This window comes from Schistocerca gregaria, chromosome 2 (genome assembly GCF_023897955.1).
Source record: "Schistocerca gregaria isolate iqSchGreg1 chromosome 2, iqSchGreg1.2, whole genome shotgun sequence".
In the NCBI taxonomy this organism is placed as follows: Eukaryota; Metazoa; Arthropoda; class Insecta; order Orthoptera; family Acrididae; genus Schistocerca; species Schistocerca gregaria.
Window position 1 is genome coordinate 856,055,531 of NC_064921.1, and position 17,035 is coordinate 856,072,565.

Genomic DNA, 17,035 nt, shown 5'->3' on the forward strand with positions numbered 1-17,035 from the left:
GGGAACAAGTGCTGGCGTATACACTACTGGCCATTAAAATTGCTACAAAAAGACGAAATGCAGATGATAAACGGGTATTGATATATTGGACAAATATATTATACTAGAACTGACTTGTGATTACATTTTCACGCAAGTTGAGTGCATAGATCCTGAGAAATCAGTACCCAAAACAACCACCTCTGGCCGTAATAGAGGCCTTGATACGCCTGGACATTGATTCAGACAGAGCTTGGATGTCGTTTACAGGTACAGCTGCACATGCAGGTTCAACACGATACCACAGTTCATCAAGAGTAGTGACTGGCGTATTGTGACGGGCCAGTTGCTCGGCCACCATCGACCATACGTTTTCAATTGGTGAGAAATCTGGAGAATGTGCTGGCCAGGGTAGCAGTCGAACGTTTTCTGTATCCAGAAAGGCCCGTACAGGACCTGCAACATGCGGTCGTGCATTGTTCTGCTGAAATGTGGGGTTTCGCAGGGATCGAATGAAGCTTAGAGCCACGGGTCGTAAGGCATCTGAAATGTAACGTCCACTGTTCAAAGTGCCGTCAACGCGAACAAGAGGTGACCGAGACGTGTGACCAATGGCTCCCCATACCATCACGCGGGGTGATACACCAGTATGGCGATGACGAATACACGCTTCCAATGTGCTTTCACCGCGATGTCGCCAAACACGGATGCGACCATCATGATGTTGTAAACAGAAACTGGATTCATCCGAAAAAATGACATTTTGCCATTCGTGCACCCAGATACGTCATTGAGTACACCATCGCAGGCGCTCCTGTCTGTGATGCAGCGTCAATTGTAACCGCAGCCATGGTCTCCGAGCTGATAGTCCATGCTGCTGCAAACGTCGTCGAACTGTCCGTGCAGATGTGTGTTGTCTTGCAAACTTCCCAATCTGTTGACTCAGGGATCGAGACGTGGCTGCACGATCCGTTACAGCCATGCGGATAAGATGCCTGTCATCTCGAGTGCTAGTGATACGAGGCGGTTGGGATCCAAAACGGCGTTCCGTATTACCCTCCTGAACCAACCGATTCCATATTCTGGTAACAGTCATTGAATCTCGACCAACGTGAGCAGCAGTGTCGTGATACGATATACCGCAATCGCGATAGGCTACAATCTGACATTTATCAAACTCGGAAACGTGACGGTACGCATTTTTCCTCCTTACACGAGGTATCACAACAACGTTTCACCAGGCAACTCCGATCAACTGCTGTTGGCGTATGAGAAATCGGTTGGAAAACTTCCCTCATGGCAGCACGTTGTAGGTGTCACCACCGGCGCCAACATTGTGTGAATGCTCTGAGAAGCTAATCATTTGCATATCACAACATCGTCTTCCTGTCGGTTAAATTTCGCGTCTCACGTCATCTCCGTGGTGTAGCAAGTTTAATGGCCAGTAGTGTAGTTTGCAGCATCCTTCGGCGCCTATACATACCGATAATAATTCTTGACCCGTATGGTCATTAAACACGTATTTACACGCAAACTGATCAGTGACGCGAACTCTAGTTAAAAGGTGGCTATGCTCAGAAAACCTGTTTTACATATAATTACTTCAGAATCATTCTTTCGCCTCAGCCTAGGCTCAATCCTGCCCATTCGTCTCTTAATATGTCCTTACAGTGGCTATCACGTTGGGTACAGTGGATTGTGCAGGTGTAGACGAATGCAGTGATAAAACCATCACTTTTAGCCACACTCTTATCGTAAATATTTTAGTGTGGGTGCTAAATTCCTGGAAAGAATAATCCAACGTTCAAATAGTATATGAACTGATACTGAAGCCACGTGTCGGCAGCCTTCGTAGGAAAATAGAGATGGTGGAAAAAGAAGTAGTGTTTTAGGAACAAAAACTCAAGGTGCTGTCTAGGAAATATGCAAACATTGTTCGATGGTGCGGAACTGTAGTTAATGCAGCAGACACCAACAAAATCCCAGGCAACCTTCTGAGTACAGTGTCATGAAGAGCTGATGAGTTGCGCAGTTGTTTACTGGACCCTTGCAATAGCTTGCGGAAGAGAGGCCTTTATCTGCGGGCAACTTTTCCTCGTCAGATACACCGCGCGACCGTTAGTCGTGCGCAAGGAAACAACTAGCGCCAAGTGTTGATAAACAAGCGCGCTTGTTTGTACCGATAAAGTTTCTACGACGGGAGTCCTGCTAGGGAATCAGATAGCACAAGGAAGTAGATTGACGACACCGAAGAAGCAATTAAAAGGGTGTGGCGTGCATTATGTAGATACTGTGTGCGGTTACGAATAGAACTTGCACTCAGCTCCTGACTTCTACGCTGCAGATATTTTCAGCTGGTAGATCATATAGCTGGAGGTGGAACAAAGTGGCATCGCCAGTGTTGCGTTGAAAACGGTAGCAGAGGTGTGACGTACAGATCTGTTTATGTTAATAATATTTATATTAATAAAAAACCTCAAGAGTTTTCACATAAAATATTTGGAGGCATTACTTTTCAGCATGTCCGTGGAAAGGCTGAAACTGAATGAAAATTGTTTTAAAATGTAGAAATGTGTTTGTTCTAGAATACTTTAAGGTTATTTACCTGGAAAACTTTGCCCATGTGTGCAATTGATGTTTAAACATTAACGAATCTGTAATGAAACATGTCCACATATTGCCTTTCTCAAGAGTTTGTATCGTTGCGTTCCGCTGTATTGTAATCATTGAAACTCCACATTTTCACGTCGAAGACGAATAAGATGAGAATGTACAAAAATATAGAAACTTTTATTTTGCGAAATACACTGCCTGACAATAAAACAGAAGCACCCGGAAGACACTGGCGGATGTCAATGTAAGGATTTCAATATTCATGCAGCAACAAAAATTTTTGATCATTTTCCCATCAAAATAAAATGTCTGACAGGTAGCAAAAACAAGGTTTAAATCTAACTGAAAATCTTTTGTGCTGAACAACTTCTTCTGCTCCATTGACAGATTTCTACTTAAACGCTGCCAAACAGAGAAAAAGGAAATATTATTTCTAAGTGAAGTTGCATGGGTAGGCTCATTAATGTTAACACAAATCATGAATAAATATCGTGTAAAATGACACTCTCCACATCATTTTGATAAAACAACCATTTAGGTGATCTATGGAACATGTGAACAAACTAACTAGCACCGGCCGGGGTGGCCGAGCGGTTCTAGGCGCTACAGTCTGGAGCCGCGCGACCTCTACGGTCGCAGGTTCGAAGCTTGCCTCGGGCATAGATGTGTGTGATTTCTTTTGGTTAGTTAGGTTTAAGTAGTTCTAAGTTCTAGGGGACTGATGACCTCAGCAGTTAAGTGCCATAGTACTCAGAGCCATTTGAACCATCGTAACTAATTACCGTCGTACACATACGTGCCATCAGCGAGTATGTTAAGTGATTTAGAGTTACAGCTCTCTGTGACAGGTGGAACAGCCACCAGAGTGCACTTATGTTGCGGTATCTAATGTTGTTACGAGACCTGGCAGGGCATACAACGGGCTGAACAGCTTCTGATGTTGAGTGATCGCCTTGCGATGCCTCATTCACTTGTGAGACAGCGTTATCAACACTTGAGAAAGTTGGAAAGGGCCCTCATTGTTGGCTACCATTTGGCCGGCTGGTCGAATCATACAATATCAAGCTTTGTGCGGCAATGAGATGTGACATCAGCCCGATATTGAAGTGTGGAAGGAACGTGAGAGGAGACATACTCGTCATCAAGGTTCCCGACGACCATGTCTGGCCACCAGAAAGAAGGATCACTGTATTGTGCACCAGGCACAGCGTAACCCTTTCTTATTTACCATCAGAGAACAGGCAGTGGAGTCCCTGCAACATTCTGGGCCATCCGTCGGCATTGGTTGGAGACTAGCAGCATACAGCCTGGGGAATTACCATCCTGTGCATGGACTGCGGTTAGCACCACGACAGAAACAGCTGCATTTGGAGCGGTGCCGCCACTGAGAAGCACGGACTACTGATGATTGGTATCATATTGTCCTCAGGGTTGAATCACGGTTCTGCGTCACTTGGATAACCACCGTCGGCTAGCATGGTGGCAATCTAGAGTGAGGTACTATTTTTCCAATGTTTTGGAGACTCACTGTGGTGATACTCCTGGCGTTACGGTATGGGGATCCATTGGTTGGTTGGCTAATTTGGGGGAGGAGACCAGACAGCGAGGTCAATCGGTCCCATCGGGTTAGGGTGCATGGGGAAGGAAGTTGGCCGTGCCTTTTCAAAGGAACCATCCCGGCATTTTCCTGGAGCGATATAGGGAAGTCACAGAAAACCTAAATCAGGATGGCCGGACGCGGGCTTGAACCCTCATCCTCCCAAATGCGAGTCCAGTGTGCCAACCACTTCGCCACCTCGATCGTTGGGGAGCCATTGCGTATGACTTCAGGGCACACGGGTGACAGTGATTAAGGGAACTCAGACGGCATATGTTGGGAAGTCCTGCATCATCATATGTTAACTCTCAAGCGTTCTGTCACTTTACCATAGAACAATCTTCGTCCACACATAGCATGAATCTGTATGTACCGTCTGTGTGATGTTGATATATTCTTGTTAGCAACTGGATCCCTAGATTTGTCCTCGATAGAACATGTTATCAACATCTGCATTATTCCTATCAGTTTTCCGGCCGCGGTGGCCGAGCGGTTCTAGGTGCTACAGTCTGGAGCTGCGCGTCCGCTACGGTCGCAGCTTCGAATCCTGCCTCGGGGATGGGTGTGTGTGATGTCCTTGGGTTAGTTAGGTTTAAGTAGTTCTACGTTCTAGGGGATTGATGACCTCAGAAGTTACCAAAGCGCTCAGAGAACCATTTGCACCAACCTATCAGTTTGTCTACGCAAAGTCTGTGTCTCTCTAGTTCTCTGTCCTTCAGTCAGACGCGTTAATGATCTTCCTCGAGGCCTTAGCAGGCTTAGCTAAACCAAACATATTTCCTTGTAGAAAGGGACGTTGTAGCCGCTCAAGGTGAAGATACTGAAAATTAGGATCAATCTGCATTTTGTGATGACGGCAGCAAACGAACACAGAATTAGTTCCGTTTACTCTTAGATCAGAGTAAGTGAAAAAATGACGCTAATAAACAACGTTTGTTGTCCTCGACGGCTTCGTTACTACGTCTCGTTTTCCGTTGTTGACAACATGAATGACATAGCAGTTGCTGCATTATAGGTGTCCGGTATGTGCGTGTTCATGCAGATGACCCATCTGCAACATTTAAACATGAACATCCCTAGAATGCAACATCACGAAACCTTATTACCTCTGGGTGTCGTCTCTACCATTGCACCCGACCGTCACGCGTGATAGAAGTTGGTAGCAATGTCAGAGACGAAAGAAACTTTCCCTCATTTGTATATGTCTACTTCCTTCTACCTATCCTTATGGCTACGTATAGACATGATTTTTTTTCTTTTGTGCACATCTGCGGCAAGCTTCCATTTAATTTTCATGGACAAATCTGTACTTCAATTTTCGATGCTCACTTATTGGCATTATGATAATTAAATAAAGCAGATGCATTATCATTATGAATGTCGATGTTGGTATTACTTTCTCTATGCAAAACCTTTGTCTGTCTAGCTCATCGTCTTTCACTCTGACCTGTTAGCATTCTCCTTCTCGGCATCCCGTAAAACAAATTTAGTTTCACCATAATAAGTCGGAAGACGGAGTTATTCAAAATGAAGAAATTAAATATTAGGAACTTACTTAAATTTTCTGGTAATGGCAGAAAATGAACACACAGTTACTCTTACAGAAAAATAAGCAAATAACGACGCCAATATACAACGTTATTTACTGACTTCGTTACTACGATTTAAAATAACTTTTGTTCTGTTTTAGCCGTTCGAGCTACAGTATTTTCTCTGGTAAGGCCAAACTTTCTGATGCATCTGGAGGAAAGCAAATACTCTCACAGATTCGGGACGGATTCGGGATGACCCACTCGTGTAAAAACAAAACTTTTTCGATATTTAAAGAAAGTTGTCGATCTTAGCACAATTTTTATGAATGATGGTGCAATTTTTTTCACTTAGTACTTCCTTGTAGATAACTGCATCATCTGCAAAAGAGGCTGAGGCTCCTATTAATACCGTCTGCCTAGTCATTAACATGCGACATGAATATTAAGGATTGGAACACGCTTTCCTGGAGCATACCTGCACTCTGAATAATTCTCTGTCAAAGATAACATGCTGAGTCCTCTCTACCAATAAATCCCTCAACCCAGTCGCAAATTTCGTTCGGTATCCCAAATGATCGTACCTTCGTTAGTAAGCTCGAGTAGGGTCCCTTGTGAATGGTGTTTCCGGAATCGCTGCTGGTTTGTAGGCTCTCGCTCTCGGGTTCGGCTGGTTCTCGTTCTTACAGCGGATCATCAACGGAAATTATCGCGTTCGCCACATCGGTGCTTCGTTCGATATGAACAGTACTGAGAACAATCACTTTGTGCTTTGCAGATTTTCAAGCGCGAACTACCTTAGATTTTAGATGTAAAATCGTATGAGCGATGGAGTAATAGGAGGAGAATGTAATAGAGGACAGAAGTAATGTCTTTCTATGACTACAAATACACTCCTGGAAATGGAAAAAAAGAACACATTGACACCGGTGTGTCAGACCCACCATACTTGCTCCGGACACTGCGAGAGGGCTGTACAAGCAATGATCACACGCACGGCACAGCGGACACACCAGGAACCGCGGTGTTGGCCGTCGAATGGCGCTAGCTGCGCCGCATTTGTGCACCGCCGCCGTCAGTGTCAGCCAGTTTGCCGTGGCATACGGAGCTCCATCGCAGTCTTTAACACTGGTAGCATGCCGCGACAGCGTGGACGTGAACCGTATGTGCAGTTGACGGACTTTGAGCGAGGGCGTATAATGGGCATGCGGGAGGCCGGGTGGACGTACCGCCGAATTGCTCAACACGTGGGGCGTGAGGTCTCCACAGTAAATCGATGTTGTCGCCAGTGGTCGGCGGAAGGTGCACGTGCCCGTCGACCTGGGACCGGACCGCAGCGACGCACGGATGCACGCCAAGACCGTAGGATCCTACGCAGTGCCGTAGGGGACCGCACCGCCACTTCCCAGCAAATTAGGGACACTGTTGCTCCTGGGGTATCGGCGAGGACCATTCGCAACCGTCTGCATGAAGCTGGGCTACGGTCCCACACACCGTTAGGCCGTCTTCCGCTCACGCCCCAACATCGTGCAGCCCGCCTCCAGTGGTGTCGCGACAGGCGTGAATGGAGGGACGAATGGAGACGTGTCGTCTTCAGCGATGAGAGTCGCTTCTGCCTTGGTGCCAATGATGGTCGTATGCGTGTTTGGCGCCATGCAGGTGAGCGCCACAATCAGGACTGCATGCGACCGAGGCACACAGGGCCAACACCCGGCATCATGGTGTGGGGAGCGATCTCCTACACTGGCCGTACACCTCTGGTGATCGTCGAGGTGACACTGAATAGTGCACGGTACATCCAAACCGTCGTCGAACCCATCGTTCTACCATTCCTAGACCAGCAAGGGAACTTGCTGTTCCAACAGGACAATGCACGTCCGCATGTATCCCGTGCCACCCAACGTACTCTAGAAGGTGTAAGTCAACTACCCTGGCCAGCAAGATCTCCGGATCTGTCCTCCATTGAGCATGTTTGGGACTGGATGAAGCGTCGTCTCACGCGGTCTGCACGTCCAGCACGAACGCTGGTCCAACTGAGGCGCCAGGTGGAAATGGCATGGCAAGCCGTTCCACAGGACTACATCCAACATCTCTACGATCGTCTCCATGGGAGAATAGCAGCCTGCATTGCTGCGAAAGGTGGATATACACTGTACTAGTGCCGACATTGTGCATGCTCTGTTGGCTGTGTCTATGTGCCTGTGGTTCTGTCAGTGTGATCATGTGATGTATCTGACCCCAGGAATGTGTCAATAAAGTTTCCCCTTCCTGGGACACTGAATTCACGGTGTTCTTATTTCAATTTCCAGGAGTGTATTTATTTCTAAGGAACTATTCTAGATATGGCAAACAACTTCTTGCAAGTCGTAGTTTAACTCAAAAAGCTTTTTATGTACACACCAACAGATATCTATGACACTGCAGTGCCTGTGTTATTTACGATGCATAGCTCCTTCGCACATCGTAATTCAGAATAAGAAAAATGGCTCTGAGCACTATGGGACTTAACATCTATGATCATCAGTCCCCTTGAACTTAGAACTACTTAAACATAACTAACTTAAGGACAGCACACAACACCCAGTCAACACGAGGCAGAGAAAATCCTTGACCCCGCCGGGAATCGAACCCGGGAACCCGGGCGCGGGAAGCGAGAACGCTACCGCACGACCACGAGCTGCGGACTCAGAATGAGAGAGGCACTGCAGTATCGTATTTATATGCCGACACTGGGCAAGCGAATTTCAAGTAAAATGTCTTACCTGTACGGGAATATACGTGATGGCTATACGGGTACAGGCTGAACACGCATGGATGAAGACATGGAAGTTTGGGGCTAGCCGTGAGTCGTGCACGGATAGCCAAATTTTAGCCGGCGCGGTAGCTCAGCGTGTTCGGTCAGAGAGCCGGTTGGCCTATACTTGAACGGGATGTCTTGCGACGTCCGCTATGACCAAACACAACGATCAATAACGAACAAAAAGCGTGTCTGCATGGTCTATTTCAATGAGCCTACTGTTACAGCACCAACGACCTTGCCTCAGTGGTAACACCGGTCCCCATCAGATCATAGGAGTTAAGCGCTGTCGGGATGGGCTAGCACTTGGATGGGTGACCATCCGGTCTGCCGGGAACTGTTGGCAAGCAGGGTGCACTTTGGCCTTGTGAGGCAAACTGAGGAGCTACTTGATTGAGAGGTAGCGGCTCCGGTCTCGTAAACTGACAAAACGGCCGGGAGAGCGGTGTATTGACCACATGACCCTTCATATCCGCATACAGTGACGCCTGTGGGCTGAGGATGAGACGGCGGCCGGTCGGTACCGATGGGCTGTCCTCGGCCTGTTCGGACGGAGTTTAGTTTAGTTGTACTATTACGGCAACGTTTTACTTGGACAAGTTGGAACTTGAAATTGCACATCAGTTACCAGAATTTAAACAATTCAAACTAGTTTCTACAAGGTGGTGCACAGACAGTTCTTGTTCTCTAATTTTTCGATGAAACCTTTCCGGAAAGGTAGACCACAAAGACGGTAAAACACAATGGCAACCGCGTTCATCAAACGTAACCTCTCTTAACTTTTTGTGGGGTTGCCTTAAGGATAAAGTGTTCAGTTGAGCAGTCCCTGATGGTGCAAACTCTTACAGCAGGAATACGGGAAGCCGTAGAGGCGGTGACGGAAGAGATGTTGACAAAGACATGAAAAGAAATTGAGTATCACCCAGACGTTCAAAACGCAACAAACATGGAAGTGCATCTATAAAAGACTTTGTGATTTCAGCTACCATTTGCAACAAACGGTATAGCTGTATCCAACAAAATTCTATAGAAATAAATTTTTGTGATCAGGGCTGGACTTTAAGCTCAACCTCTAGAATATAACGAGATGTTTCTGCTAGCCAAGACACCTACAGCTCAAGACGCAAAACAAATAATACTACTACTAATAATAACAATAAGGAAACTGTCGAAGCACTAAATATTCCAACTGAGGAAATGAAGAGGGAATAAACTAAGTATTTGCCTACGTGAGGCGGGACAGACTAAAGATGGCAAAGGCCAGGGAATAGTCACTACGAAATAATACTGTCACTGTCACTGGAGAAACCTAATAATCCGTTCGTGCTTTTCTCCACCTGATATTGTCTGTCGACAGTTTGTGTTCTATTCCGGAATTAACTTCTCAATTGAACTGAGCAATGAGTGATATACCTGTAAAGTTTTGATTGGTTGGTTGGTACTTTTGGGGGAGAGGATCAAATAGCAAGGTCATCGGTCCCATCGGATGAGGGAAGGAAGTCAGCCACGTATTTTCAAAGGAACCATCCTGGCATTTGCCTGAAGAGAAAACCTAAATCAGGACGGCCGGACGCTGGATTGAACCGGCGTCCTCCCGAATGCGAGTTCAGTGTGCTAACCACAGCGCCACCTCGCTCGGTGCAAAGTTTTGGAATAAGGCTATATAGAAGGCTGAAGCTGCAATTAAGTTGTCACATCCCTGCCAACCAATGCTTCAAATTTCATACATCCTGCTGTTACTTTTCCTATGCCACTTTGCTTCCTTCATCCACTAGGAGTGCTCAGCGGATCGGGTTAACTGGTGAGAAAGACGGAGTATACGACTAGTGCGCTCCTTGCGGCTATCTCCGATACTACGGGGGCGACGAACGAGTCGCAGACCTGCGAAGGGGGCAGTCATTTGAGCGGATTATCCGACAGCTTATCTACAGTGCTATCATAGACGGCGATGAGGAAATGACTGAGGCTGCCATTTGGCGAAGGGCAGCGGTCGGACCACGTCACAAAGAGGTGCAGGTATGATGAGTTTTACAAAGACACGAGCGCTTTACCTGATAATACTGTAGAATACTGCAACACATGTGTATATTTGTTTGTGTATGGGGTACATAGATAAATACAAAGTGTATAAATATCTTTTTGACGTGGTTCCAAGGTTACTAACATTTTTCTAAACGATTCCATGCCGCCTGCAAGTGTCAATTTTATTTTCTATACTCTTCCTCAGTTGTAGACTTAGGCCATTTTCAAGCAGATTGTTAGCAAGTTTTTTAAATGTAAACAACGATAGATATTCAGTATGTTATTTTTTAGTTAAAGTTAAAAGCAGTGATTAGCCCTCATTTGCTTGGCTTTGATGCATTTATAGTACACTTTACCCCGTGCCTGATGGGGCAGTGAATGTAGCTTCATAGCATCCACGAATTTTTCAGTGACTCCAGGCTGCGTGCAACTGTAAACTTTTTAGTTTATTTTCGCTAACGTATTGCAGAATTTCTGCTGGTATAGTGTTTCTTTTTTGCAAAAAAGCCTTGTAATGGTGCACTTTAAAACGTCGAAACTCTGCAGTGGCACAAGAAACAAGATAAATATTAACAATTGCCGATCGCATGAAAACATTAAAAAAACATAAATGCAAACGTGTCGGCTCTTCGGGTGAATAACATTTTTGCTACACTAGGTCGATGGTCGTCTTCACAAACGCCGTCATCGAGGTGAACGGATGCTCGAAACATGCAGTGCGTTACTGACGCAAGCTGTTGGGAGCGGTATTATTCTATGGGAGACATTTTCCTGCGCTTGCATGAGACCTGTGCTAGTAATCGAAGACAAGCTGACAACTGCGAACCACCTGCATCTCTTCATGCTTGAAGTCTTTCTCGTTGGCGGTGTCATATTTGAGCAGTATAATTGTCCGTATCTCGGAGCCAGAACCGTGCTACAGTGGTTTGAGGAACATTATAGTGAACTCTCGGCGACCAAATTTGCCTGATTTAAAGTCTATGGAACCCATTTGGGTCGCTATCGGGCGCCATCACCGCATACGCAAATCAGCGGCCCGTTATTTATGGGAATTACATCTAATGCCACATAACTCCACAAACCTACCAACGAACTGTCGGATCCCTGATACGCAGAATCAGTGACGTATTTTGTTCCAAGGACGGACAAACTAGCTATTAAGCAAGTGGTCATAATGTTTTGGCTCATGAGTGTATTTCGCTCGGAAACCGGTTGATATTGGCCTGCATTCGCTGAGAGCAGAAATTTCTGCCGGGCTTGTAAACGATTTTCGTTAACAAGACGTGACACTTGCTTCCGTTTCCTGTCGATTTGGGTGTTTTTATAATCACTTTTATTACGACATGTTTTATGTGGGACACCATTGTTTGCAGACGCGCTGGACAGTCGTCACTGATACAGCAATAAACTGTGCGGCTTGATTCACGGTGTGGTCACGAGCAAGTTCAGTCACGATAGCTATTTTTGCCATTGTGGCCCGTCTTCACCTAAGTCAGCCTTAATAGCCTACAGTCACATAGACACCGTATCAGTGCCAAGACTTACATTAGTGTCGAGGATCAGTTTAACATCAGTTCTGGATCATTTACAGCGCTATAAAGTGCCACTTTCTGTACAGGATGTTTAAAAACAACGAATTCTATTTCGCTAGATGTAGTAGTATTGATCAAAACACGAAGAAAAGCTCCGATAATGAATGTCCGGAAACCAGTACCTGTTGAGTTACTGAGCAATCTATCCCCTCGTTGTTATCCATCTGTTACGTAGAAGTAGACACTACAGGCTTTGCTGCATGTGGTTCGCACCCATCTTGACACATTGTTAAGCCCTTCTTTGCAGTAAATCACACACTCTTCACATATACGTGGCTGCATTCGGATTGTGTCATTGGCAATGGTCACGCGCTCCTGTTACCTCCGTATGTGGTCGCAAGAAACAGCAACAGAACTTCTGCTTCAAGGCACGAATAATTACGTACGCTTGCGGAAAGAGCACTCTGGTTTATGCATGACGTGGACCCACCATATTTTCTACGGATCGTGCGACAGTACCTCACCGAAATATTTCATGGACGATGAATTGGTCCGTTCTGTTTCTGGCTAAGGGGACGTATAAGGCATTGGTATCAGCCGAACCAGTCGACAATATACAGATGCAACAAGAGGGTGTGACGAGTGCTTGTGATATAGTCTGAATGGTATTAGTGTATTTGAAAGAGTCCATCTGCGAAGAAACGCTGAACGATGTGTCTGTAACTGCGTATAATGTTTGCATCTACGTGAAGGACAGATGGGAATGAGAGGACAGACTGAACAGTATCTGAACAGGTATTGGTTTCCAGTCATATTATTATAGGAACTTTCCTTCTTATTTCGACCAAAATAACCTCCAGTAGAAACGGTCATGGACTGTGCGGCTGGTCCCGGCGGAGGTTCGAGTCCTCCCTCGGGATTGGGTGTCTGTGTTTGTCCTTAGGATAATTTCGATTAGGTAGTGTGTAAGCTTAGAGACTGATACCTTATCAGTTAAGTCCCATAAGATTTCACACACATTTGAACACAGAAACAAAATTAATAATGCGGTGGTTTGAGGATGAAACTACTGGCACTCAGAGGGTTAAGCATGAGTAATATTTTACTCTGTGAGCCAATTACTTCCTCCCACGTACTTCTCGTCACGTGACCACAACGAGAAAATTAGAGTGACCAGCAGAATTTTTCTGCGATTGCTCATTCGCTTGTGATCGCACGCAAGCAATGTGTTACGGGACAGTTCAGTGAGCTGACGTATCAGTGATCACCATAATCTTCGGAAACCGAGTCGTCGATAAGGTCCACGTTCACGTACGCATCCACGCCTAGTCTGAGGACACGTGTTCTCTATTCGTCTCCTAGATAGGTTGTAAGTCGCTATCTGCAGGGCGATAAAACTACAGGCAGCACCTGTTGCTAAGACGGCGTGTTTTAGAGCGCGCGGTGCGTGTGTTCGCAGACATCGCGCCGTGGTTGCGGACGCTGCCGGACACGGTGGTCCCCGCAGCGGTACGCAGCTGCGTGCGACAGCTGCAGGCGATGCGTGCCACCGACTCGCCGCCGCAGGCCACGCCCCCTCCGGCGCTGCCGACGCCGCCTCGCGACGCCACCCCCGCCGCCTCCGCCACCCCCACAGCGGCCGGCCAGTTGCAGAGCCCGACGTTGGGTCTGTCCCCGGCCGTCGCCGCAGCGCCTGAGGCGGCGCAGGACGCCAGGAAGAAGCGAGGACGCCCGGCCAAGCCTGCCTCCAAGGCCGATGCAGGTATGTGCACAGCCACAGTACTTTCTGATCTTGCTACACTGCGCTGAAACTCACATCTAGTCAGTACTCTTTTTGGTAGACCAGCAGGAGAGGAGTGGTTATTCAATTTCTCCAGGCGTATTTTATGACGAAATAAATCTCGGGTGAACAGCCTGGTATGAATGTGCAAATGACACAATATTTCGGCAATCAACTACGTAGCCATCATCAGGTGCGCTGATGTACTGACTCCCGCGTTGGCAAGGTATCTGATAAATCCCTTATTTTCGTAGACCAAGGTTGTCCTTGACACTATCAAGAAGGCCCTTGGTTTTTTTCCAAGCAATGCGGGAGTGTCAGACCATTCGTACCATTGAGGACCGATGCCGAGAACATCAACGGCACACTAGACTGCAACAGCCCAGTAAGTCGGCAATCGCTGAGCATTGCCTGTCGGAACTGCACAGCATGGATTATGACCAAACCAAAGTCCTGACACAGACTTCCAGACACTGGGACTGTTCATCAAAAGAGTCATAGAGATCAGAATAAGGGAGCCACAACTAAATCGTGACAGCGGTTACATCCTTAGCAAGGCGTCGGAACCCGCGATCACCCAGATTAAGAAGAAAAAAGATATTTCCCAGAGTGTACCGACTTCGGAGGAGGAGGGAAGAATAACGAGAGCGATGCCGGCAGACCCTCCTGAACGAGAAGACCTAGTACGCAGCGCCCAGACGGCGGGAGAACGGACGCTGTACCTGGACCGCGCGTGGGGCGCGGACCGCACCGACTCACAGGAAGCGCCTGAGGGAAGAGGGGGATTGTCCTATATATACATGGCGCCGGCCCACCGCCGGTCAGAACATCAGTGCACCTGATGATAGCAACGTCGTCGATTGCCGAAATATTGTGTTCTGTGCACACTCATACCAGGCTGTTCACCCGAGATTTATTTCGTCAGGAGGAGAGGAATTGGGAGAGACAGTCATCTGTTTTCTGACTGGTTTGATGCAGCCCATCACGACTTCCTTCTAAACACTTCATCTCACAGAATCAGCTATTCACAACGTTCTTAGTTATTTCTTGGCTATTTTTCAGTCTCCATCTTCCCCTGCAGTTTTGCTCTCTGTCGTTCTGACAAGTACCATTGGAACTTATTTCATCTTAGCTCACTTCCTACCATGCTGGTTGATGATAAAATCTACTAATACATTTGGCCACATCTAACCTGTCCACTGCCCAACGTTTCTATCCCTCTGTTGGAATCTTCTTCAGGATTCGACTGGGGTCTCTGGATCGCTGAACACTGTCTACCCACAGGTTTTCGATCCCTCTGTTGGAATCTTCTTCAGGTTCGATTGGGGTGCCTGGATGGCTGAACACTGTCCATTCAGAGGTTTTGCATCTTCTTCAGGGTTCCACCGGGGTCCCTGGACGGCTGAACACTGTCCTTCTAGGGGTTTTATATCCATTTGCTGAAATATACTACTGGGGTTCCTGGATAGCTGAACACTGTCCATTCAGAGGTTTTGCATCTTCTGCAGGGTTCCACAGGGGTCCCTGGACGGCTAAACACTGTCCTTCTAGGGGTTTTATATCCATCTGCTGAAATATACTACTGGGGTTCCTGGATAGCTGAACACTGTCCATTCAGAGGTTTTGCATCTTCTTCAGGGTTCCACTGGGGTCCCTGGACGGCAGAACACTGTCCTTCTAGGGGTTTTATATCCGTCTGCTGAAATATACTACTGGGGTTCCTGGATAGCTGAACACTGTCCATTCAGAGGTTTTGCATCTTCTGCAGGGTTCCACAGGGGTCCCTGGACGGCTGAACACTGTCCTTCTAGGGGTTTTATATCCATCTGCTGAAATATACTACTGGGGTTCCTGGATAGCTGAACACTGTCCATTCAGAGGTTTTGCATCTTCTTCAGGGTTCCACTGGGGTCCCTGGACGGCTGAACACTGTCCTTCTAGGGGTTTTATATCCATCTGCTGAAATATACTACTGGGGTTCCTGGATGGCTGAACACTGTCCATTCAGAGGTTTTGCATCTTCTTCAGGGTTCCACTGGGGTCCCTGGATGGCTGAACACTGTACTTCTAGGGGTTTTATATCCATCTGCTGAAATATACTACTGGGGTTCCTGGATGGCTGAAAACTGTCCATTCAGAGGTTTTGCATCTTCTTCAGGGTTCCAGCGGGGTCCCTGGACGGCTGAACACTGTCCTAGGGGTTTTATATCCATCTGCTGAAATATACTACTGGGGTTCCTGGATAGCTGAACACTGTCCATTCAGAGGTTTTGCATCTTCTGCAGGGTTCCACAGGGGTCCCTGGACGGCTGAACACTGTCCTTCTAGGTGTTTTATATCCATCTGCTGAAATATACTACTGGGGTTCCTGGATAGCTGAACACTGTCCATTCAGAGGTTTTGCATCTTCTTCAGGGTTCCACCAGGGTCCCTCGACGGCTGAACACTGTCCTACTAGGGGTTTTATATCCATCTGCTGAAATATACTACTGGGGTTCCTGGATAGCTGAACACTGTCCATTCAGAGGTTTTGCATCTTCTTCAGGGTTCCATTGGGGTCACTGGATGGCTGAACACTGTCCTTCTAGGGGTTTTACATCCATCTGCTGAAATATACTACTGGGGTTCCTGGATAGCTGAACACTGTCCATTCAGAGGTTTTGCATCTTCTTCAGGGTTCCACTGGGGTCCCTGGACGGCTGAACACTGTCCTTCTAGGGGTTTTATATCCATCTGCTGAAATATACTACTGGGATTCCTGGATGGCTGAACACTGTCCATTCAGAGGTTTTGCATCTTCTTCAGGGTTCCACCGGGATCACTGGACGGCTGAACACTGTCCTTCTAGGGGTTTTATATCCATCTGCTGAAATATACTACTGGGGTTCCTGGATAGCTGAACACTGTCCATTCAGAGGTTTTGCATCTTCTTCAGGGTTCCACTGGGGTCCCTGGACGGCTGAACACTGTCCTTCTAGGGGTTTTATATCCATCTGCTGAAATATACTACTGGGGTTCCTGGATAGCTGAACACTGTCCATTCAGAGGTTTTGCATCTTCTTCAGGGTTCCACCGGTGTCCCTGGACGGCTGAACAGTGTCCTTCTAAGGGTTTTATATCCATCTGCTGAAATATACTACTAGGGTTCCTGGATAGCTGAACACTGTCGATCCCAGGACAGTAGAG

General features: G+C 46.9%; 1 protein-coding gene across 7 annotated transcripts in view; it reads left to right on the forward strand.

Annotated features, from left to right (window-relative positions):
* LOC126335229 (uncharacterized) overlaps window positions 1–17,035 on the forward strand; it is a 205,077-nt gene that overhangs the window by 107,465 nt on the left and 80,577 nt on the right. For all 7 annotated transcript variants that reach the window (XM_049998266.1, XM_049998272.1, XM_049998271.1 and 4 more), the window contains one exon: window positions 13,529–13,831. In XM_049998266.1, coding sequence (XP_049854223.1) covers window positions 13,529–13,831 — 303 coding nt within the window. The remainder of the gene's footprint in view (window positions 1–13,528; window positions 13,832–17,035) is intronic.